The sequence below is a fragment of the Pelodiscus sinensis genome, chromosome 14, assembly GCF_049634645.1.
Source record: "Pelodiscus sinensis isolate JC-2024 chromosome 14, ASM4963464v1, whole genome shotgun sequence".
Lineage (NCBI taxonomy): Eukaryota > Metazoa > Chordata > Testudines > Trionychidae > Pelodiscus > Pelodiscus sinensis.
This window is the reverse complement of record NC_134724.1, coordinates 13,706,794-13,730,418: the sequence shown is the minus strand read 5'-3', so window position 1 is coordinate 13,730,418 and position 23,625 is coordinate 13,706,794. Positions and strand designations below refer to the sequence as shown.

At 44.5% G+C, this 23,625-nt stretch overlaps 1 protein-coding gene across 7 annotated transcripts in view; it reads right to left on the bottom strand.

The window, feature by feature from the left end:
- Positions 1-23,625, bottom strand: part of AKAP13 (A-kinase anchoring protein 13) — a 374,025-nt gene that overhangs the window by 206,047 nt on the left and 144,353 nt on the right. For all 7 annotated transcript variants that reach the window (XM_075897023.1, XM_075897024.1, XM_075897028.1 and 4 more), the window contains one exon: positions 11,175-11,471. In XM_075897023.1, the coding sequence (XP_075753138.1) occupies positions 11,175-11,471 (297 nt within the window). The remainder of the gene's footprint in view (positions 1-11,174; positions 11,472-23,625) is intronic.

Sequence of the window (23,625 nt, the reverse complement as noted above, 5' to 3'; positions counted from 1 at the left end):
GCCCTTTCCAATTAGAGAATTAGAGAAAAAAAGTACATGTAATACTGGGGAAGTTAAGGCTATTTTGTTCTTTCTATGTCTCCTTATAATAGGCAAGGCTTAAAACATATGATTAGTGCCCCATAATGAAAGAGTACTCTAATCCAGCTGGCTAGGAATGCACGATTTTTAGAGCATGGTTTTTTGGATAGGTTTTGTTTTGTTTTTTTGGTTTGAGTTTTTTCCCCCCTTTTGTTTTGTTTTTTGTGGCAGTCAAAGCAGATAAATAAGCAGGCAGTTTAGCTGGGTAACTTAAGGATCAACTTTCAATTGAAAAATGTCAAACTCACTTTGTTAACTGACAGGAATAAGGTTTAAGGTGCTTTTAAGCCAAAAGAAACAGCCTCCTAGGAAAAAAACTTCAGTATGACTGAATTGAGAACATACAGTGTTCCCTGAACCAGGGGCTTCATTTTAATGAACTTGAATGACAAAAAAAACATGCTTCCCATGAAGAGATACAGAGTTAGTGACTGTAGAAGTCCCACATGGAATCTGGCACCTGTCCCTTGCAGCCCTCCCTCTGTGAGAAACTGTCCTCTGTCTCACTTAACTCAATCCTCGCAAGTAAGTGGGGCAGGGAAGTAGAAACATGCCATATCACAGATCATGTGGCCATCTGGGACTTAACTAAACAGGCAACATTAGAAAAGGAGACTAAAGACAGAGGGACATTGTGCTTCAAAGCACTGAGATGAAACACCAACTCAACTGAAAATAATTGATTTGTGGACAATTCTTTAAAAAAATCTTATAAGCTGTGATTTTCAAAGCAGTGTCAGGGACTGAAATGCTGCAATTCCGGCTAATTTTAAAGGGAATCATTACTGGTTTTGATATCTCAGTCACAAAATCTCTTAGGGCATGTCTACACATCGAAGTTAATTCGAAATAACAGCCGTTATTTCGAATGAACTTTAATAGCATCTACACAGGCAAAGAGCTATTTTGAAATAAATTCGAAATAGTAGGACGCTTAATTTGAGTTTGGTAAACCTCATTCTATAAGGAGTAATACCAAACTTGAATTAGCTAATTCGAAATAAATGCTGAGTAGACACTTATTTCAAAATAGGGTGCCTCCAGCCTTCCCAGTGTGCCCTGGTGGCCACTCCAGCCTCAACCAAGAACACTCCACTCCCTCCCCCCTCCCCCGAGCCCTTAGAGGGGTAGACTCTGACCAGTGTCTGTGCCAGCTCCAAGCCTGCCAGCCCAGCGCCAGCAGTCACTGCCCTGACCCAGTGGCCCCAAATCATGAGCCAGCAAGCCACTGGCAGCCAGCCCTCCACCGCTCCCCAGGAGCAGTCTGCCAGCTCCCAGGAGCCTGCCAGGGCCTGGAGAAGGCAGGAGCCTTCCTGGTCCAGGGTGGAGATCAGGGTGGACCTTACTCAGGTTTGGGGGGGGGATGCCCCCAAAATCTATGATCTCCGTACGAGACGGAGGAACGCGGCCATCTATGGCAGGATAGCTGCCAGCCTGGCCACCAAAGGCCATACGCGATCCAAGGGGCAGGTTCGCATGAAAATCAAGGTGGTCTGGCGAGACCCCCAACCCTGAGCCCTGAGCTTCCCTTCCCTTCCCTTCCCTCTTCTTCCCCTTGCTTCCCCCTTCCAGCTCCCTCATACCAAGTTTCCCCCTCCCCAATCCCACCCTCTCTCCTCCCCTCTCCCGCCCCCATTCCCCAGTCTCACCATAGTTATATCCCCCCCCCCCCCCCCCCGCAGTTTTGTTAAAGAGAGTTTGTGTTCATGAAAATACATGTATTTTATTTGACATCAGGAAGCGGGGTTGCGGGAGGGGTAAGTGGAAGGACGTGAGAGAGGAATGAGGCACAAGCCTCCAGTGGGGCAGACCAGGGAGGCTCTGAGTGCTCCTCAGGGTGGAAGTTCTCCTTCATGGCCTCCTGGATACTGACAGCCCCCCGATAGACCAGACTCGCAGCAACACGTTCATGAGAAGCAGAGTGCCTGGGGCAGCTCTGGCTGCATGTTGCAGAGTGCTGTGGTGTCCCGAGTGAGGGCAACCAGAGCACTCTGAGACACAAATGCTTTGATGTCCCTCAGCGAGGCAGGCAGGCAAGCAAGGACACCTGGGAACCAGCCCCCCCCCGTGTGTGTGTGTGTGAGTGTGAGTGTGAGTGTGAGAGAGAGAGAGAGAGAGAGCGCGCGCGCCTCAGGCAACAGCCACACAAAAGACACTCCTGACCTGATGCCCTACCCCTGACCTGGTCCCAGCTGGCCTTAAATCTGAATCAATGTCCACTCAGTGTGGACGCAGTATTTCAAATTACCAAAATGCTAATCCGAACTGCATTTTGTGTGTAAACGCGTTCATTCGAATTAGCTTAATTCGGATTAACTATTTTGCATTAAGATAACTCGAATTAATGCTGTAGTGTAGACATACCCTTATTGAGCAGTAGATTTGGGGTAGATGGACTAGAGGGCAGAGACCACTTGTAAAACAAGTTTATTTTCCATCCCCTTTTCTCCTCCCATTGTTGAATATATCTTGCATTTTGTTCTGAAAAAAAAGTTTACGTCATTGTTAGGTTTTCACTGGTTTTTAGTTGCAGTGAAATGATTTTAAGACTAGCTAAATTATTTTAAAACTTCTAGCTACATTGGTCACAGACTGAGTGGGCCAGTGGATTGGATGTAGGTCTGGAAACTCAGGAAAAAACCACCCTCACCCTATCATCCCCAGTTCTACTACTAATGTGCTGTGTGGCCTTTGGTGAGTTTTTTCACTTTTTTGCAGCCTGATTCCCCCTGGGTTGTATAATGATGGTGACGATACCATCTTTTGTAAGATGCTTTTAGATCTTAAGATAAACGGATGTTTTATGGAGGATTTTTCAGCAGGAACATAGGGATTTTTTATAAGTCAATATTCACCATTTTATTTTCACCTATTAGTGTCTAGAGTTGTTTTTTTTCGTGAACTGGACATGACACATTAGATACTACAAACTAATTGTTTGAGTCACTATGTAGGCGTCAAATGCAACAAAAAAAGTTACATTTAGTTTTTCCCACAGTGGTTCTTCCCCAATTTAGTGTTATTTGTCAAGGCACCTAAACTACTCAAAAAAAGCATATACCACCAATGTCTTTAGGTCAGATTTTTCTCAAGACTTTTGCAATGAGACACTGGTAAGCATGGTATTGCCCAGAGAGGGCATATGATCCAACAGGCAGCGTTTTTGCACGTCAATGGGATGCATTCTTCACTTTTGGTATAAACTACAGTAATCTGTAAGAAAAGCCAGCAGAAAGAGGAGAATTTACTTATCAGAAACTTTGCAAATGTGAAAACCCCAAATGAATGTAATGACATATCTGAAAGTGAGCGAATTTAAAATTTCATTTATCTGATAGAAACAAGAATCAAACACACTAGGTTGCACCTGCAATACTTGTAATCCTCGTAGATTAAGATGAGTGCAGAGGGAAAGGGAGAAAATCAATTCATTTATTGACCTATTCAATACGAGAAGGTCTGATTGTGACTCTGTTCCTTCTCTCTTCCTTCATTATCAGAGAGCAAGCTGTCTAGTGCTTACACAGCTATTGCCAATTCCTAACTAGCAATGTGAATGTCAAGATAACAGTTTGCATTCCGAGACGGAAGCCTAGTTGGTAGGGACAGAAATATAACTGTGAATGTAAAAGTATACCAGGTTTGCATGAACAAAACCATTTCATGCTCAAAACTTCAACAGGATTGTACATTAACAATCCCTCTCCTCTGCATTCTAGTTGGTTCTGCAGGCTCCAGCCTAGTGGCATGTTATTTGTGCTTCCTCTTCACAAGAATTCAGTACTGACTTGAAGAGCATTGAAATATAATTACACCTTTTAAAAGCATTTGTCATGAGCAAAGGCTAGAGACTAAGGATTTTTTATAAATGCGAGAGAGAAAAATATTTTGCAGGTGCTCGAACCATAGCTGAAAGGATTATTACTAAATGTCTCATTCTGGTGAATCAAATTAGAAATCAGAGGCAGCAAGAGGGTGGGAGGTGAGAAGAACAGGTGCTTCAAAGAAGCAGCACTGCCTGGAGCCCAGGGCCTGCTGCTCTGAAATGCCACATGCAACCTGGGTCCCCACCTGGCCCCAGGCTGCATGCAGCATTTCAAAGTAGAATTGCCAGTTGGTTTCAACAAAAATACCCCTCCCCCCAAAAAAAAAACCACCAGGGGGAAAAAAGGGACCCCAATCAAGAGTTATTATGCAATAAATAAATACATACATAAATAAATACAATAAAATAAAACATTAAAACAGTATGGCCCCTTTAATTGTGTGCAGAGTCAGAATAGGGATAGGAAGAGAAGAGGTTGAGCACTAAGACCCAGGGAAGGCATTGCTTCCCCTTGCTCAGGTCTTTTTGCCGGGGGCCATCTTGTTTTCTTGGTCGAGCCAGAAGGGGGCTTCCCTGTGGAACCAAGTAAGCGGGAGGTCGGAGGGGGAGGGGGGCTGAGCCCAGTTGCTGAGTGTATCGTAGGGTTGCCAAGTGTCTGGTATTTTCTGAATTTTTTTTTTTACCAGACAGAAGGTGAAAATACCGGACTTGTCCGGGTCAATACCGGACACCTGGCAACCTTATTTCAAAGTGGTAGCACCAGGTGGCGCCCGGGGTCAGCTGGGGACTTCCCCACTAACCCTCTGCTCCATGCGGCACTGCCACTTTGTAACGAGCTGCCTGCCTGTTTCAAAGAGGCAGTGCCGCATGGCACCCAGGGACTCAGAGTCCCCAGCTGACAGCAGGTGCCATGAGGCACTGCCACTTTGAAACAGCATGGGGAAGCACAGGGCCAGCAGGGGACTGCTTGAGTCTCCCGCTGGCCTCGTGCTCCCACAGCACTTTCACCTTTGAAATGTAGCAGCAGCCCCAGGCGCCCTCTTCAACTAATCAAACAGTCAATGCAAATTGCATCAACTATTTGATTAGCCCATTAATCCCCATCTCCTGCAATTGCTTTGAGATAACGGACTATACGGAGGCCTAGTCTACACTAAGGATGTTACATGTAGATTAATCAACTAATCAAATAGTCAATTTAATTGGCATCGACTATTTGATTAGTCAATAAAGGCACCTCCGCCTTTGAAATGTAGCAAGAGCTGCAGGGCTGTTGCTACACTTCAAAAGTGAAAGCACAGCGGGAGCACATGTCAAAGGTGAAAGTGCCGTGAGGAGCACAGCCAGAGGGGTACTCAGGCAGTCCCCCCAGGAAGGCTCTTGTACATTTCAAAAGCAGGGAGCGCAGGGCCAGTGGGGGACTGCTTGGTCCCCAGCTTGCCTCAGGCTCCCCGCAGCACTTCTGCTTTTGAAATGAAGTCCTGCTTTTGTTACATTTCAAAGGCGGAAGTGCCACCAGTTCCCCACTGCACCCCTGTCCCTTCTCCCCACGGAGACGGTGCTGGAGGGAACCAGCTTTTAAGCAGGCTCCCCCCAGCATTGGATCCTGCTCCTCTCCCCTTGCTGCCTCTCTCATATAGAGGCAGCAAGAGGGGGAGGAGTGACTAGTTGAGTCACTAGTCAACTATCCAATAGTTATCAGATAGTCGACTAGTCGCTTCCATCCCTAGTCTACACTACACTCCTCATTAATCAACACTACACAACTTCGCATAGCTGAAGTCAACATAGTTACTGCAGCGTTAAGGCTGAAACAGGGACGGCAGGGCAGGGGGGAAGCAAGTAGTTGACTTGACTACTTGCTTACATCCCTAGTATCTTCCATGTGGTAAGGTCAGCAGGGACTGCTCTCCCATAGACTCCGGCTACTCTTCTAGTCTTGGTGGAGTACCTGCGTCAACGGGAGAGCACTCGGAGGTTGACTTATCACATCTAAGCAAATGAGATAAACTAGCCACCGGAGGGTTGATCGCTGCAGCACTGAGTCACCATATAGTGAAGATAACCGTTCAGTTATACTGAAGTATCTACAGTTCACAATCAGGTTCCATGGTCCACTGTGCTAGATGCTGAACAAACATACGGAAATATAATCCCTGTCCCCTAAATTTTACAACTGAAAGCCTTAATCTTGCAAAATCTTAGCACTCACAGTCTGTAAAGCTTAATATGTGCAGGATCAGGAACTAATGGGCTGATGCATAGCCTACTGAAGACAAAGGCAATCTTCTAAATCACTTCAGTGAGCATGGTATCAAGGCCTAAGAGAGTTGTAATTGCAGGTAAAGTTTTCGGGTATCAGCAGGGCTCGACAAATACAATCTACTCACCCATGGCGAGTAGACTGTAACCCGGAAGAGCTGGGTTCAGGCGATCTGCACATACGCAAATCGCCGGATGGCGCAGCTGGCAAGCGGGGCTCACCGTGGTTCGGCGAGCCCTGGGTATCAGTAATATACTAATGCCATGTAACATTAAAATGCAATAGACTTTCTTTTACCTAAAGTCTGCATAATTCACACTTTAAATAATCCTCTCAGAGGTGTGTGTTACCTGCAGCAGAGAAAAAAAGAACTAAGATCTGGTTTTATGAGAAAGCACACCTTTGACTTTGAATAACAAGAAGCTCCCAGGGAAAGAACAACCTAATTTTGCAAAAACAGAAGACGAGTGGGAAAACCATTAACCCTAACCCTGAAAAAGCCCCAGGGTGTGCAGTCTTTCTTTCTCATATGTAAGTAGTCAAACACAAAGGCTGTGTCTACACTGCACCCCTTTTCCAGAAAAGGGATGCAGACGAGACAAGTCGGAATTGCAAATGAAGCGGGGATTTACATCTCCCCCGCTCCATTTGCATGAACATGGCTGCCACTTTTTTCCGGCCCGGGGCTTTGCCGGAAAAAAGCGCCAGTCTAGACGGGGATCTTTCGGAAAATAAAGCCTTTTCTGAAAGGTCCCTTATTCCTGATTTTAAGAGGAATAAGGGACCTTTTGGAAAAGGCTTTATTTTCCGAAAGATCCCCGTCTAAACTGGCGCTTTTTTCCGGCAAAGCCCCGGGCCGGAAAAAAACGGCAGCCATGTTCATGCAAATGAAGCGGGGGAGATGTAAATCCCCGCTTCATTTGCAATTCCGACTTGTCTCGTCTGCATCCTTTTTCCGGAAAAGGGGTGCAGTGTAGACACAGCCAGACAGATCAGGGGAAGAAAAGAAACCATCAGAATACAAGAAGGAAAAACAAAATAAGATTATGAAGCATTTTAGAATGTTTACATAATTATTGATCAGTTTCTTGAATGTGCATATGCTTCTTCAGGATCACCTACAACATAAATGCTAGGCTTCAGAGAGTAGCCGTGTTTTAGCAAAATAGCAAGGAGTCCGGTGGCACTTTAAAGACTAACAAATTTATTCGGATATTAGAGCATAAGCTTTTGTGAGCTACAGCTCACTTCCTCAGATGCTGAAGAGAAAAGAAAGACAGAAAAAAAGAGGACATAGAGATGGGACTGTGACATCCATGCCACAATTCCATGTTTGTTTATGTCTAAACAAATACATGGAGTGGTTCTCGCATTACAAGTAATTTCCCATCCAAGTACTCTCAATTTCTCACCACTGATGCAGATGAGCCACATCCATTCTGATTTAAGTAACATGGATGTTACAGCCCTAGCTTTAGATTTTCTTTTCTTTTCTTTTTTTTCCCCTGTCTCACTGACTTGGCCCCTGACTGAGGAGAAAGACACTCCCCACATTCCACTCCCATACCAGAGCATAGGGAGGCCCTGGCTAGTAGATTCTATGTGCTCCAGCTCCTATGGGGGAGGGGGCAGAGCAACAACACAGGCTCCCCAATGCTGGGAGGGGAGTTCTGAGCCTTGGGGGCTAGCTAGGAGCTGCATCTGGCTCCTGGGCCTTAGGTTCCCCACCCCTAAAATAGGGGATTCTCCCTAGACAACCCTATCATTTAAAAACAAGCAAAGAACTTTACTGGATTGTGAGGACAATAGCAAAATCCTACTTCTACAAAATGCAGAGTTACTGCAACACTTCCTTAGCTGCTCTTATTAGGAAGCATGATTCATTTCATTTTCCTGTCTATCTTTAAACACAGTCAGGAATAGTCAGACTATAGAATCATTTCTGAATTGTAGTCATATATATATCTCAAATAGCTACAGTTAAGAGCTGGCTGATGCTGTTTTTCACAGGCTTAAACTAAAAACAAAAACCCAACAATTCAGATAGCAATGACAACAACTAGTCAATATTCACATAAAAATCCTTTTTCCTTTGTACTGTATTTATATTAAAGGCACAGCTTCTTAGAAAAAGGCTAAATTATGGAAGGATCAAGACAGGCAAGACAGGAATTAACTGCCTGTCAACAGTTAATTGCAGGTAGGTAAGGGAATGCTTGTGTGAATCAATATAGGTGCAGTCATCTATTTTTGACTGCTAAACACATTTAATCCCATTACACACAACATCAATCTATATTATCTCAGGTTAACAAACATCATTCCTACCCACATCCCAGCAGACACTTCTCAAAATGATCCCATTACACTGAGGGCCACAAAGAGCTCCTCTCCTTTTAGTCGAGATTGTAATAGATACTCCACAGGTGCCATTTGTCCTCGAATATACGTGACTTTCAGACACAACTGGTTTTTGTCCTCAACAGAACAATTTAAATGCCCAGGCCTGATTTTCAGAAGTGCTGCAGTTCAGGAACACAAGTGAAGTCAAAGGGAGAGGAGAACAGGCCATGTCTACAGTGGCAGATATAAAGCATTGGTAGTTACAGGGCTGTTCACAAAGTGCTTCAGGGAAACTGCTGTTGTGTTATTCCCTCCTTAGGGGGGAGCATGCCCACATTAGCAGCTCTTGCAGTGCCAGAGATAGCAGTGCATTGTCATAGCTAGCCCACTGTGCAACTGGCTGCAAGATGCTTTAGGAAGGTTTTGCAATGCCACATGAGGTGATCAGTATCACGATAGAGGTTTCCAAATCCCATTGCTCCATTGTCATCTTGTTACAATGACAGCTGCTTTTCAACAGAAGTCTGAGAAAGGGGGGAAAGTGTGACAGGGAACATGTGTGTGTGTGTGTATGCAGGGCAGAGAGCAGACTGTGTTTTGGGGGATGTCAGCATGATGTCTTGTAAGTTTAGACAGTGGCAGGAAACAACCTCTCCTAAGGCAAGAGGAGGGGCTGGGAGAAATACCGATATCTCAGCCCCTAGCCTGCCTCTCTCTCGCCACGCCTACCCGTATTCAACTGCACAAACATTTCATCTGAATGGTTTGCTCCGCAGCATGCACACTGTCAGAAATGGAGCACTGAAAGGAGGTATGTGTATACCTGTAGGGCAGACAGATGAGTTCCGAGCAAAGGAAACTTGAAGGATTATGGGCCATTTCCGAATGCCAGTCACAATACAGCAAACAATATTAGGGATGTAATAATGTAGTCAATTAAACAATAAGCAAAAGCATATAGGTTAATGCTATAGACTACATGCATTTTCCCCTCCTCCGCCAGTAAATTTTTTAGTAGGCTGGCCAGCAGCCCAGCTCAGCCCTGGCTCACACTGGGTCCGAGACCTACCCCCACTGTGGCTCTGCATTTAAAGTGTATTAGGACCCAAGTGGGCAGGCAGCTCGGCTCAGTTCCAGCTCACACCAGGTCCAGGAGCTCAGATCCCACCCTAGACAGGAGCTAATGCCACTCCGCACTACCACCTCTATTAGAGGTAGCAGTGTGGGGCAACAGGCAGCCAGTCTGCGAGGAGAGCTCTTTTTTAAACTGGTTCCCTTCACAGACCAGCTCCCACCTGGCACCCTGATACAGAGGCAGCAGCGCAGAGTGGAAGGGGGCTCCTCGGGAGTAAGGCCAGAGTGCACTGGCTGCTGCGCCTGCTCCCGGGGACTATAGAATAATTGATTAACCAATAAGAATTCATGAGGTTACTCAACTATTCAATTAATCAATATTTAACATCCCTAAACAATACAAGTGTCTACAATGGCCCCCCAGCTCTGTATCCAGGGTGCAGCAAACTCTACACTAGGGATGTAAGCGACTAATCAACTATCCGATAAGCAATAGCATATCAGATAGTTGACACACTAGTCAACTAGTTGCTTCTCCCGCCCCCCCTACCCCCGTTTGTTGCCTCTATCAGAAAGAGGCAGCAAAGGGGGGGGGGTGGGAGAGGAGAGAGGTCTGGGGGGTAGCCGGTTCACCCCAGCTCCAGCTCCGTAGGAGAGGGCAGAGGCGCAACTACGGAGTTCCATCTTTGAAATATACAAAAGTCCCCATCGGACTGCATGAAGTGCTGCATGAAGCTTCGGGTCAGCGGGGAAGTCAGGGTTCCCCGCTGGCCCCAGGCTCCATGCCGCGTTTCAATCTTTGAAATGCACAAGAGCCTCTGCTGAGTTTCTTGTACATTTCAAAGCGGAAGCGCCCTTATCGACTACTCAAATAGTCAATGGAAATTCCATCGACTATTCGATTAGTTAATTAATCTAATTTTAACGTCCCTACTCTACATGACTCATTGAGGTGGTTTACCTAGAGTGGAACAACTGCAGAGTTAGCGTGTGCTAAGGCCTGGTCTACACTATATTGGAAGGTCAAAGTAAGAAACACAACTCCAGCTACGTAAATTATGTAGCTGAGGACGTCACTGATCTATCTCAGTGGTGGACAACCAGCAGCCTGCAGGCCTCATGCAGCCCACTGGGGCTCCATCTGCAGCCCGCGGACTCTCTGGCTGCCCTCTTCCCCCACTCGCACACACTGGAGTACCGGGACCTCACATTCCCAGCTGAACACAGCATTCCAATTCTGAAAGGGCGGAGGAAGGGGTGGGAACAGAGCACAAATCAGGCAATTTGCATGCTCCAAAAGTGCTGGAAGACAGTGGGAGGAGCAGGTAAGCGTGGGGCTCCGGTGCACCAGTGTGCGAGAAGCACGTGGGGGAGAGGAGGGCTGAAAGAAGGACTGTGGAGCTACAGGTGGAGCCCCAGTGGGCCACAGGCTGCTATTTGTGGTAGCCCTAATCTAACTGCTGGTCAACAGGAGAATCCCCTCATACACCAGAGGAACTCTCCACAACAGAGCAATTGCTAGAGAGGAAGTGAGCATCTCTCTCTCTCATATGCATAACATGTTACTCAGCTGCTACTAGTTCTCACCATTCAGTGTCTGGTCTGTTCCCAATACATTCCATTCTGCTGGCAGTTTCAGATGCCGAAATGCCAAAGCCACTTTCTCATCCAGAAAATCCACATCCCCAGAGGGGAGTCTTGACCGGTCTAGGAATCTTGTGAAGTTCAGTGCTTGCTGGTTTCCAGCACAGGTTGCTAGGAACTGAGCTGCATCATAGGCCTCATCCTGAATGAACTGAAAACTTTCCTCTCCCAGCACTAGAGCAGGGAGCCCTTCCTTGGAAGCGCAAAGTGCCACCTTCACTGTCTCACAGCAGTCATGGCCTGTAAAATAAAACCAAGGAAAATGAATGAACATAACTGTAATGGAGAAGAGAGACAACTAGGTTAAAGTAACATGGGTCTAAACATTGGTCACTTCTGTTAGCAGATGCATACTTGGACATATCCTCACTGGACATATTGGTCTTTGCATATAAAAGAAAAAAAACATACTAAAATGTTCTCAGTGGTGCCTCCTGCTCGAGATCCCTGCTCACTCTTCTAGTGATCACATCACAGCTTTCTTGTTAATGGGTGAACTTCAGACAGTGATAGACACATTCAGGGCTGCTAACAGATTCAGGGGAAGGTTTTCAAAGCTACACAGGGGAGTTAGGCTTGACTCCCACAAAGTCACTTACCTCCCAAGTGACTTTTGAAACACCCCTTTCCCCCAGTTTTACAGAGCCGTATTTTAAAGAATTTTGTGAGTCCACTGCAGCCCATCAGAAATAAAGCATAGGTGCCAGCATTCGGAGCATCTAGCAAGTGAAGATGATGAACTAATTGCACTTAACTGTAAAGCGTCAATTAATACTAGAACATAACATGCTTCAAACATGTTCTATGTGGGTGTGGCCATATCTCTTTTGTTCCACGCTTCACCTGCCATTTGGATTTGCTTTCACTTGACAGAACAAAGCTTGCTGCATTCCAGAGAACAGGGAAATTGCTGCTTTTTATATTTATCTCCCCCCCCACACACACACAAAAGAGAGAACTCGAAACTTATTTTCACAGCTCTACTGACATTTAATTTACTTATCTTAATGAAAGACCAATGTATCAGGACAGCAGTTCCATAGACCCAGAAAATGCATGATAAACTCCACTGCAATTTAAAAGGTGGGAAAAAAAATCTTATCTTCTTAGCATGACCAATACTTAAAATTGTCTGACAAACCCCTTTAATAATAAGTTTTATGTTTCAAGTTCACTATTCTCTGCAGTCTCTGTGTCTCATGCCAATGGTAGAAGGATGTCATTGCTGTTTTTGCCAGAACAAGCACAGATCCTTCATTAATTACTGGAAATGTTGCTCTCTCTACCCATGACCTCAGCATTTGACTACGTTGGTCAAGCCCTGTTTATTTATTTATTTATTTAAATAAAAGAGAAAGGATTTTTCAGAATTGGGCTTGAAAAATCCATTCACCCACATGCGGACAAGGAGTGAAAAGCCATCCCTTATGTTTAGAAGTTATTTACATTTACTTTAAAAAAGTTTGCAAGTTGTTATGGTCAGGAAGAAAACCTTCCAGATACAACCAAATGCAGGTATGCCTTCCCAGTCTGAAGACACACTGCTTCAATGCTCCTGCTGTTGTTCCCAGCTTTGTCTAGCATGAGCAGAAAGGTCAGTTTTACCCTTGTGATTCAGGACTATGAAGACAACTGTCTAGTACCAGGTTAATGTCATGCTGCTTCTGGACGAAAACATGTCATGCTAGGAGTCTACTACAGGCCACCTACCCAGGTGGAGGAATTGGATGAGGCTTTTTTTGAACAACTAACAATATCATCCAAAGCCCAAGATTTGGTGGTGATGGGGGACTTCAACTATCCAGATATATGTTGGGAAGATAACATAGCAGGGCACAGACTATCCAATAAGTCTTGGACTGCATTGGAGACAACTTTTTATTTCAGAAGGTTGAAAAAGCTTCCGGGGGGGGGGGGGGGGGGGAAGCTGTTCTAGACTTGATCCTAACAAATAAGGAGGAACTGGTTGAGAATTTGAAAGTAGAAGGCAGCTTGGGTGAAAGTGATCATGAAATCATAGAATTCATAATTCTAAGGAAGGGTAGAAGGGAGAACAGCAAAATAGAGACAATGGATTCCTGGAAGGCAGATTTTGGTAAGCTCAGAGAGCTGATAGGTAAGGTCCCATGGGAATCAAGACTTCGGGGAAAAACAACTGAGGAGAGTTGGCAGTTTTTCAAAGGGACATTATTAAGGGCCCAAAAGCAAGCTATTCCGCTGCGTCGGAAAGATAGAAAATATGGCAAAAGACCGCTTTGGCTTAACCACGAGATCTTGCATGATCTAAAAATAAAATAGGAGTCATATAAGAAATGGAAAGTAGGACAAATTACAAAGAATGAATATAGGCAAACAACACAGGAATGCAGGGGCAAGATTAGAAAGGCAAATGCACAAAATGAGCTCAAACTAGCTACAGGAATAAAGGGAAACAAGAAGACTTTTTATAAATACATTAGAAGCAAGAAGAAGAACAAGGAGAAGGTAGGCCCACTGATCAGTGAGGAGGGAGAAACAGTAACAAGAAACTTAGAAATGGCAGAGATTCTCAATGACTTCTTTGTTTCAGTCTTCACCGAGAAGTCTGAAGGAATGCCTAACATAGCGAATGCTAGTGGGAAGGGGGGAGGTTTAGAAGATAAAATAAAAAAAGAACAAGTTAAAAATCACCTAAAAAAGTTAGATGCCCGCAAGTCACCAGGGTCTGATGAAATACATCCTAGAATACTCAAGGAGCTGATAGAGGAGGTATCTGAGCCTCTAGCTATCATCTTTGGAAAATCGTGGGAGACAGAAGAGATTCCAGAAGACTGGAAAAGGGCAAATATAGTGCCCATTTATAAAAAGGGAAATAAGAACGACCCAGGAAACTACAGACCAGTTAGTTTAACTTCTGTGCCAGGGAAGATAATGGAGCAAGTAATTAAGGAAATCATCTGTAAACACTGGGAAGGTGGGGGAAGGTGGCAAGGTGATAGGGAACAGCCAGCATGGATTTGTAAAGAAAAAATCATGTCAAACCAATTTGATAGCTTTCTTTGATAGAATAACAAGTCTTGTGGATAAGGGGGAAGCGGTGGATGTGGTATACCTAGACTTTAGTAAGGCATTTGATATGGTCTCGCATTATATTCTTATCAATAAACTAGGCAAATACAACTTAGATGGGGCTACTATAAGGTGGGTGCATAACTGGCTGGATAACCGTACTCTGAGAGTAGTTATTAATGGCTCACAATCCTGCTGGAAAGGTATAACAAGTAGGGTTCCGCAGGGTCTGTTTTCGGACCGGCTCTGTTCAATATCTTCATCAATGATTTAGATATTGGCATAGAGAGTACGCTTATTAAGTTTGCAGATGATACCAAGTTGGGAGGGGTTGTGGCTGTTCTGGAGGTTAGGGTCATATTTCAAAATGATCTGGACAAATTGGAGAAATGGTCTGAGGTAAACAGGATGAAGTTTAATAAAGACAAATGCAAAGTGCTCCACTTAGGAAGGAACAATCAGTTTCGCACATACAGAATGAGAAGCGACTGTCTGGGAAGGAGTATGGCAGAAAGGGATCTAGGGGTTACAGTGTACCAAAAGCTGAATATGAGTCAGAAGTGTGATGCTGCTGCAAAAAAAGCAAACATGATTCTGAAATGCATTAACAGGTGTGTTGTGAGCAAGACACGAGAAGTCATTCTTCTGCTCTACTCTGCACTGGTTAGGCCTCAGTTGGAGTATTGTGTCCAGTTCTGGGCACCGCATTTCAAGAAAGATGTGGAGAAATAGGAGAGGGTCCAGAGAAGAGCAACGCTAATGATTAAAGGTCTAGAGAATATGACCTATGAAGGAAGACTGAAAGAATTGGGTTTGTTTAGTTTAGAAAAGAGGGGGAACATGAGAGCCATTTTCAGGTATCTAAAAGAGTGTCATAAGGAGGAGGAAGAAAACTTGTACATCTTGGCCTCTGAGGATAGAACAAGAAGCAATGGGCTTAAACTGAAGCAAGGGAGGTTTAGGTTGGACATTAGGAAAAAGTTCCTAACTGTCAGGGTAGTTAAACACTGGAATACATTGCCCAGGGAGGTTGTGGAATCCTCATCTCTGGAGACATTTAAGAGTAGGTTAGATAAATGTCTATCAGGGACGGTCTAGACAGTATTTGGTCCTGCCATGGGGGTAGGGGATTTTAATCAATGACCTCTCGAGGTCCCTTCCAGTCCTAGTATTCTATGATTCTATGTGCAACAGGGCCAGGCAACAGAGGCTTCCACAGGAGAGGACTTAAAAACACAGAGAGGCTCGGGAAGAAAGAGTATCTGAGACTCTCACTGAAACGGAGGCTCTGTCTGGGAGATGACACACAAAACTCCTTCTTCCTTCCAGCAGCTAGAAAAGAGGGGAGATTCAAATTTATCCAGCCAGCTAAAGGCTGGTGTAAAAGACAAGGCAGTGTGTGTGGCAGAAGCCAGTACTAAAACTGCTTAATTGCAAGAGAAGACAAAAACAATTTCAACACCATTTCACGAACTTGTGGCTGAGCCCTGCTCAGATGAAGGTATGGATTATGGTTTTGTGAAATGATGCAAATCCTGGATTTACAATGTAACCATTCTTGCTACCAGATTGTCAGCAATAAATACATTACTACGACAGAAAAGCCTTAATTAAGATCCAAGAAAACCCAATAGATATCCCAGCAACTCAGGGCTACAGAGGTAGATGTGTTTCTCAGTAGGACCTGGTCTACACTTGGGAGTTATTTTGAAATAACTCCAAATATTTTGAAACAACAAGCAGAGTGTCCACACTACCAACCATGTTATTTCAAAATAACAGGCTGGTTATTTTGAAATCTGTACTCCTGCTTTGCACGAGGAATAATGCTTATTTCAAAATAGTTATTTTGGGAGTTCTTTTGAAATACATTATTTTGAAATACATTATTTTGAAATTATTTCCTAGTGCAGGCATGTGCCAAGTTACCACTTGTGGACTTTGCCAGTGGGGTGTCTCACCCTGACTTTCATTTATTCCTCAGGCTACAGAATTAGTCCTTTTTACAGCAGGCGTCTTGTAATCCTTTTCAATCCCCATTTCACAAAAATACCAATAAAATGTACATAATGCAGTAATGGTATGGCGTTATCCCATGCAAACCAGCTACGGCGCCATACATTTTGTTTTCACCAACACAGACAATGTTAGCAACCTGCAATGGCTGTTTACTAGGCTGTAAAGTTAAAAATAAGTCATAATGAAAGGCTCTCCATGACATACAGGACAAGTCTAGCTTTTGCTGATGCTATTTTATAAACTTTAATTGTCTCTCTATTTCCAGAAGTGTTCCATTTGCAAAATATGACTATAATACGCAGTGATGCTGACAGGTCAGAGCAATAGGTCAATTCACTTGTATGTGAATATCAAAGAAATGTTAAGTGGACTAATTCACACATGTAACTGAATAATCCTAGCATAGTGTGTGTGTGTGAATGCTAGGATGAGAATATATTTGAGCGTAAACTGCATAAAAACTAATGAAACATTACTGATATTGTTTTCACTTATCTATCCCCATTATAATTGAATTATGTATATTACTAATACTGTGAATGCAATGGAATTAATACGCTAACTTCAAAACAAGGGTTGTATTCAACAATGGAAATTCACAATCGATAACTGCTACTCATCAAAATCCACACGGGTGCAATTGTCTTCTGTGAGAAGGATCTCTCAGAATGTCTAAAGGAATGATCCTGAATCTCTGAACTTTTTGGACACTTACAGGAAAGTGTTTCAGATGCAAGAAAGTGATCCCCAAAGTAACTATGAGCAATCAAGAGAGACTTATGCTAAGTAGCAGACTACTACATTTCTGTTATAATTTTGGACTTACAAATGTTGACACACCTATGAATGTAGTTTGCCTACTTCAACCTCTCAATAACTCATTTATTTTTCTTACCCAATAAAACTTAAATAATTTACTAGAGAAATCAGCTGCTTGCTTTTGAGATCAAGAGTATCCATTGACCTGGGATAGGCAACTGACCCTTCAGTGCTGAAAGTAACCAGAAGTGGTTGATTTTTTTTTAATGTAATAACCTTTAACCACTAATTCAGTTTGTCTGCATGACAACACAGGCTGGAGAGTGTAAGGAAATCACTTATGACGTAATATTGATATAGTAATCTACCTTCCACTATTTATAGTAGGCTTGGTGGTCTGACCTCTTTTCTGAGAGTATGATTTGAGTTCAGCACTTGTGAGCCTTTCCAAACAGTGTGACAATCCCTATTTATTTGGACCCTTTACTCCATTCATCTGAAGACGTGGTTTGTGCCCATGAAAGCTCATGATACCATCTACATGTTTTGTTAGTCTCTAAGGTGCTGCAGAACTATTTGTTGTTTTTTAAATCCCTACTCTGACAGCCTGCTGTGATGCAGAATTCAGATTGAACTTCTCCGAGCAATAGTTAAAGGAGCATGGTAGTGCACAGACAAATAGTTCCCTTCTAATACCTCTTCAACAAAACACTGGTACAGGCCTTTCAGTGAGGAGAGTAGCATGAGAAATCCCAGGTGTGATTAGCTGACAAACTGGCACTGCACTCATGTTCTCATAGCAGACATCCATTAGCCATGCTGAACAAGGTTCCCATGACCAGCGGAGAGAGACATAAACCCCAAACATCAATGTTACTGCACTCAATTTAAAACAAAACCAGATGGCTGTTCAGTGCAGCTTAATGGGAGGAGATACTGTATGCACTGGTCTGCAGCCAGTAAAAGTCTCTCATATAAAATAGCCAGTACAGCTTTTAGAGAACCAGGGGGACCGAAAATGAATTTATATCTAATGGGATCAAATGTGTTCTGCTAACCAAAGGGCACGTTCTCCTAAAGGATAACGTATTCTACCCCCTCAAATGCTTTGATGTTCTTCTTCCCTTCATCTGAAAAAATGACAGATTCATGAGTGAGTGTCTGAGGCAGGTTCTGACTTTGGCAATCAGTTCAAAAGAAAGAGGAGCAATTATGCAACAAGTATGACGAATGCTAAGATTGCTCAAGAGGACCCTGCCCCCTGCTCTGAAATGTCTTCAGGAACGATGCATGTGAGTACACTTCAAAACATGAATGCACACGTACAGCCTTCTGAAGGGAACCATCTCCCATAGGATAGCATTTCTCTCAGCTTAAAAGACCCCCCTATTCCCATAACAACAACTAACTGGGCTGCAACAATTCTTTTCAAAGAGCATGTCAAACACCATTAGAAATGCTATCTGAGATTCCCCACACTTCTACCAAATAAGTGTTAGATAACACTATTATGCTCATTTTACTTTAAAGCAAAAAGTTATGGGATTTGACCAAGATTAGACCATCAGTGACACTGACAGAATGAATTCCTGTTCTCTGCTCTAATGACTACACTACAGAGATTTCCTTTAGATATAATAAATATCAACTCATTTACTCTAAAAACAAAAACAAAAAACAACAATCATGGACATGCTTGGTGTATGAAATGGTTCCCTTAATCTTACTACAGAGAATATCTGCAACACCACAGCAGTGTTTTTCAATCTTTCTAGGTTTCTTATCTCCATCGGCCAGCATGTGTAGTCTATTGACTCCCTAAACAAGCCAGTATCCGCACTTCAATTCTTCACAATGGCTTATGAACAGCATAAGTGACAGAAGATAGCGGATCAGCCAAAGTTGCCCAAAAGTACTCCTGGCCACCGAGGAAATCAGGTTCTCAAATGTTAAGAAAAGGTCCAGGACTCCCCACAAGCTGCATACATGTTCTTTCAGGGAAAGTATAACCCCATCTGTTATGGGAGACCAGATCCCCGTACTAGAAGTCGCCTGGCCATGGCTGCCGGAGGCGTGCTGAGCGGTGAACAGCGAGCCGGCCGCACAAGTGCAGAGGAGCCCCAGCCCAAATCTGCGGGCGTTAGGACCCCGCGGCTACCGGCCATCCCCTACGCAGGGATGCTGCATAGCGTAACACAGGGAATACAAAAGGGAGGGCGGACAGCAGGAGAGGGGGGAGAGCAGGAGCTGGTTGTGCTCTCAACCCCAGCAGGCGGAGTAAACTCAACCCCAGCAAGCAGGGCAAAGGTATCCCCGGGGATGGAGCGGACGACAGGAAACAGGGATCTTCCCAGCTGGATGAGCAACCAACAGGCGAGGCAGTGGACATGGAAGAAGCTAGAAAAGGGGACCTCCCCCATGACTGTGAGGGGAGTGGCTCGATAGGGGCCACAAGGGGATAGAGGCGGAGAGAGGGTAGGGGGCTCAGAGACGCTCTGACCCGATCACTGCTACACCATCCAGAACTGGTAACACACCACATCCCCGAACAGATGGCTTCCTTATTCACAGGACCCCAGTCTTATCTGGATTCAGCTTCAGCTTATTAAACTTCATCCAGTCCATCACCCCCTCCAGGCACTGGTTCAGACGGGTCGCTGCCATACCTGGATCCAATGTCACAGAGAAAAAGAGTTGGGTGTCATCTGCATATTGATGGCACTGTCCTCTAAATCTCTTTATGACCTCTGCCAGAAGTTGCATGAATATGTTAGTAGAGCGGACAAGATGGAACCTTGCCACGGGGTTGAGCAGCAGCCAACTAGCTCCACCCTCTGAAAGCATCCCAACAGGTAAGACCATAACCACTGGAAAACACTTCCTCTGATACCCAACTCTACCAGGCAGTCCAGAAGGATACCGTGGTCAATGGTATGGAAAGCCATCAAGAGGTCCAAGAGAATTAACAGGGATGAACTCCCCCTGTCTATCTCCCAGCATAGGTTATCTATCAGGGCAACCAAGGTGGTTTCTGTTGCAAAATCAGGTCTGAACCCAGACTGACATGTATCTAGATAACACATAGACCATTGTAAGCATGTGCATTCTAATAACTTACCAGAGGTTATCTATCAGTTTTACAGTAGGCCAAAGTCCTTCCAACCATTTCCCAAGGACTAGGGTCCCCTCGGACCAGGGATGTAAGTGAGTAGTCAAGTAGTTGACAGCTCATGCCCCCCCTTTCTGCCTCAGGCAGCAAGGGTGGGGTAGGAAGGGGAGAACAGGAGCCAGTGCTGGGGGAGCCAGTGCTGGGGGAGCCAGCTTAAAAGCTGGTTCCTCTTAGCACTGTATCTGCTGTGCCCCCACTCCTATGCTGGTGACTATCGGAAACCCCCAGAAAAGTAAATCTGACTTATAGGAAGCCCTGAACCTTAGTCCTCCCTGTCCCTTGCCCTTGCCCCGTGGGTCTGGAGTGTCAAAGGAGTGAGGTTTTCAGGAGGTTTTTTGCTTCTCACTTGTTTGGTTCTCAACTATTTTTCTGTAGGTCCCCACCCCTGCCAAAAATAAAGAAAACATTGAAACCTTTTGTGTTTAACATAAATTAATATTTACTTTATTTAAAATGAAGTTTGATAAACAGTAGAAAGTTAAAATGCTTAATCTGTTTAATAATTTAAATTAAACCAAGCTGCAGCTGGTTCAGAAAATACGATCACCATACTCAGCTAGCTCCCCCTCCTCTGGCACACAGATCCATAAATAAAAGTGAATAAGTTAGATCTTGGCATGCCACTTCTGAAAGGTTGCTGACCCCAGGACTACACGATTAGTCAGTTACCCGCCTCTTAACATCCTTAACTTGGACATAAGCATCTAACTATCTGCAGGATGAGAAAGGCACCCTTGAGCCCGTTTAAAAGAGGAATTATTTACCCAGAAAGCCTTTCTTTGTCTGTTAGTCTCTGGAGAATTCAGTTTGAACTAATGTGTGCCCCTCCAGGTGGTGATACTTCTCTGGAGGTATCACAACCTCAGTCAATTTGCCTAATTTTAGTTCCTGGAAGAGCTGTGGTCACCCTACCCCATGGAATGACACACAGTTCCTAGCTCCTAATCTATTATACATTTTAGAGAGTTTGTCTGTTTGATCAAGAACACCTCCTAAATGGTAAACCTAGGATAACCAAAATCCATATACAGCTTTTTCTTATTAGGGATATTAAAGAATAGTCGACTAGTCGATTCCCCTCTATGAGACAGAGGCAGCAAGGGGGTGAGGAGGAAGGGGTACTTTAAAGTGGTGGCGTTTCAAAGGGGCAGCTGTCGCACTGCTGATCCTCAACTCAGCTGTGCAGTGGCTGCCCCTTTAAAACACCACCTCTGGCATTTCAAAGGGGCAGCTGCCAAGGAACCAGGGGTCAGCTGGGCACTCCCCAGTTGATCTGGGTTCTGAGAGGCATTTCCACAGAACCCGGGGTCTCTCCCCAGATGACCCCAGATTCTGAGGAAATGCTGCGTAGAACTCGGGGTCAGTTAGGGAAACCCGAGCTGACTCCGGGTTCTGCTGCTGCGTGGAGCCCAGAATTAGCTGGGAGTCCCCAGCGGACCCCGGGTTCCAAGCAGCATTTCCCCAGAACCCGGGGACAGCTGGGGAGTGCTCAGCTGATCCCGGGCTCCATGGCAGCTGCCCCTTTGAAATGCCAGAAGCTGACCCCGGGTTCCATGGCTTTGAAATGCACAAGCACCCCTGTTGGGGACTCTTGTACATTTCAAAGCAGACACGCCACATGCAGCCAGGAGTCAGCGGGACTTCCCGCTGGCCCCGGGCTGCAGGCAGAGTTCCGCATTCCTCCTTTAAACGTAGAAGAGCCCCAGTGTACATTTCTGCAATTAACCACAATTTAACATCCCTACTTCTTATTGCTTTAAAACTTAAGTAATGTAGGGGTTGGGTTGCACCAGAAAAATAGGATGTGCCTAGAATGAGATTGGTTTTATGAGAGGCAAACAGAAAAGAAAATCACCCAATAAAGTACAATCCTCCCACAAGTCACTCTCCTGTATCTTGTTAGCTTTGATTTAGTTTATATGCTGGCCAGTGAGCATGTCTGCCTTCTCTTTTGAGAGGTACCAAGCATATCAGTAGGCATATTATAAATACATGAAAAGCAGGTATTGGTGCAGATAGGCTCAGACTGAATTTGAGCTATGGCAAGCTTCTACACAATGCCCTCTCTTTGTAAACAAATAGCAAAATCTACAGCATTAAAAAAAGAGCATGTAAGGTGAAGCAAGGAAACAACTTTCTCCTCTGAAGAATCTTTTACTGAGCCATAAACCACCCTAACAACTTGAACTCCGCCCACCTGCCATTCAATGTTGGCTGGTACATTTCTTCCCCAGCGTCCGGACACACTCTGTGTTGAGAGGTTCAGTGCTGATAAGAAACCAATGTTTGCTCACAAACAGGCCAGTGTTAAGAACATTTTTAGAAAGTGAAATGCCATCCATTTTCCCAAGTTTCATAACAAATTTGGCTTGTCTCATTAACCTCCAGCTTAACACACACACACACACACACACACACACACACACACACACACAAACTTCTGCTTCTCCAGGTAGGGGATCAAAATGAAAAAAATTACACAGAAACCAGGTTTTTTTGTTTTTTTGTTTTTTAAGAAACAGACATTGGAAGTGAAGCCAAAAGTCATCTTACAATGAAAGAGTCCTACAACTTGAACTATGGAGTCACTTAATCCCCCACATTTGTAAAAAGACAAGTCTAGTTATGGTTACCAGTCTGACCTGTACTAGCTGTAATGCTGCATTACATACACTCTCCTATCTAGAAGCTGAATTTGCTTCAGGAAACAGCATGACATATAAACACAACAAATTAAAATAGGCTTCTCACCCACCTGTACTTACTTATGCATGGACACACCACAAAAATACACAGGAAAAAAAAGTCGAAGTTACAAAAAGTTAATTGCCAATGGTTAACTTACAGGATACAACAGGCCTGGGCAAAACACCCTCTGTGGGCCAGATCCGGCCTACCAAGCCACCAGATCTGACCCACGGACGTAGCAGGGAGTCACAGGCAGATACCCCTGCTTCTCCACCCCCACACGCCACTCAGAAAAGCGGCTACTGGAGAGTTTGTGGTCCACCACAAACCGTGAGCAGGGGGGAGAGGGGAGTAGTGTTTCACATGCTTCTCCCACCTCTAGCACCAGCCAATGGGAGCTGCCTGTTTGAACACTAACAGGCAGCGAGTAGGGTTGCCAGATGGTTTAACTAAAAATACTGAACACCTCCCTCTGCTTCTCCCCCCCCCAAAAAAAGACCACTGGGGAAAAAAGGAGGGAGACCAAGGTTGTTGAGGGGGGGAAAAAAGAGGGACTTTGAGAGTTAAGCCAATAAAATAAAATAAAATAAAATAAAATAGCATGGCCCCTTCAGAGTACATGCAGAGTCAGATTAGGGATAGGAACAGGGGAGGGGTTGAGCACTAAGACCCAGGAAAGGCATTGCTTCCCCATGGTCTTTAGGCTTTTTG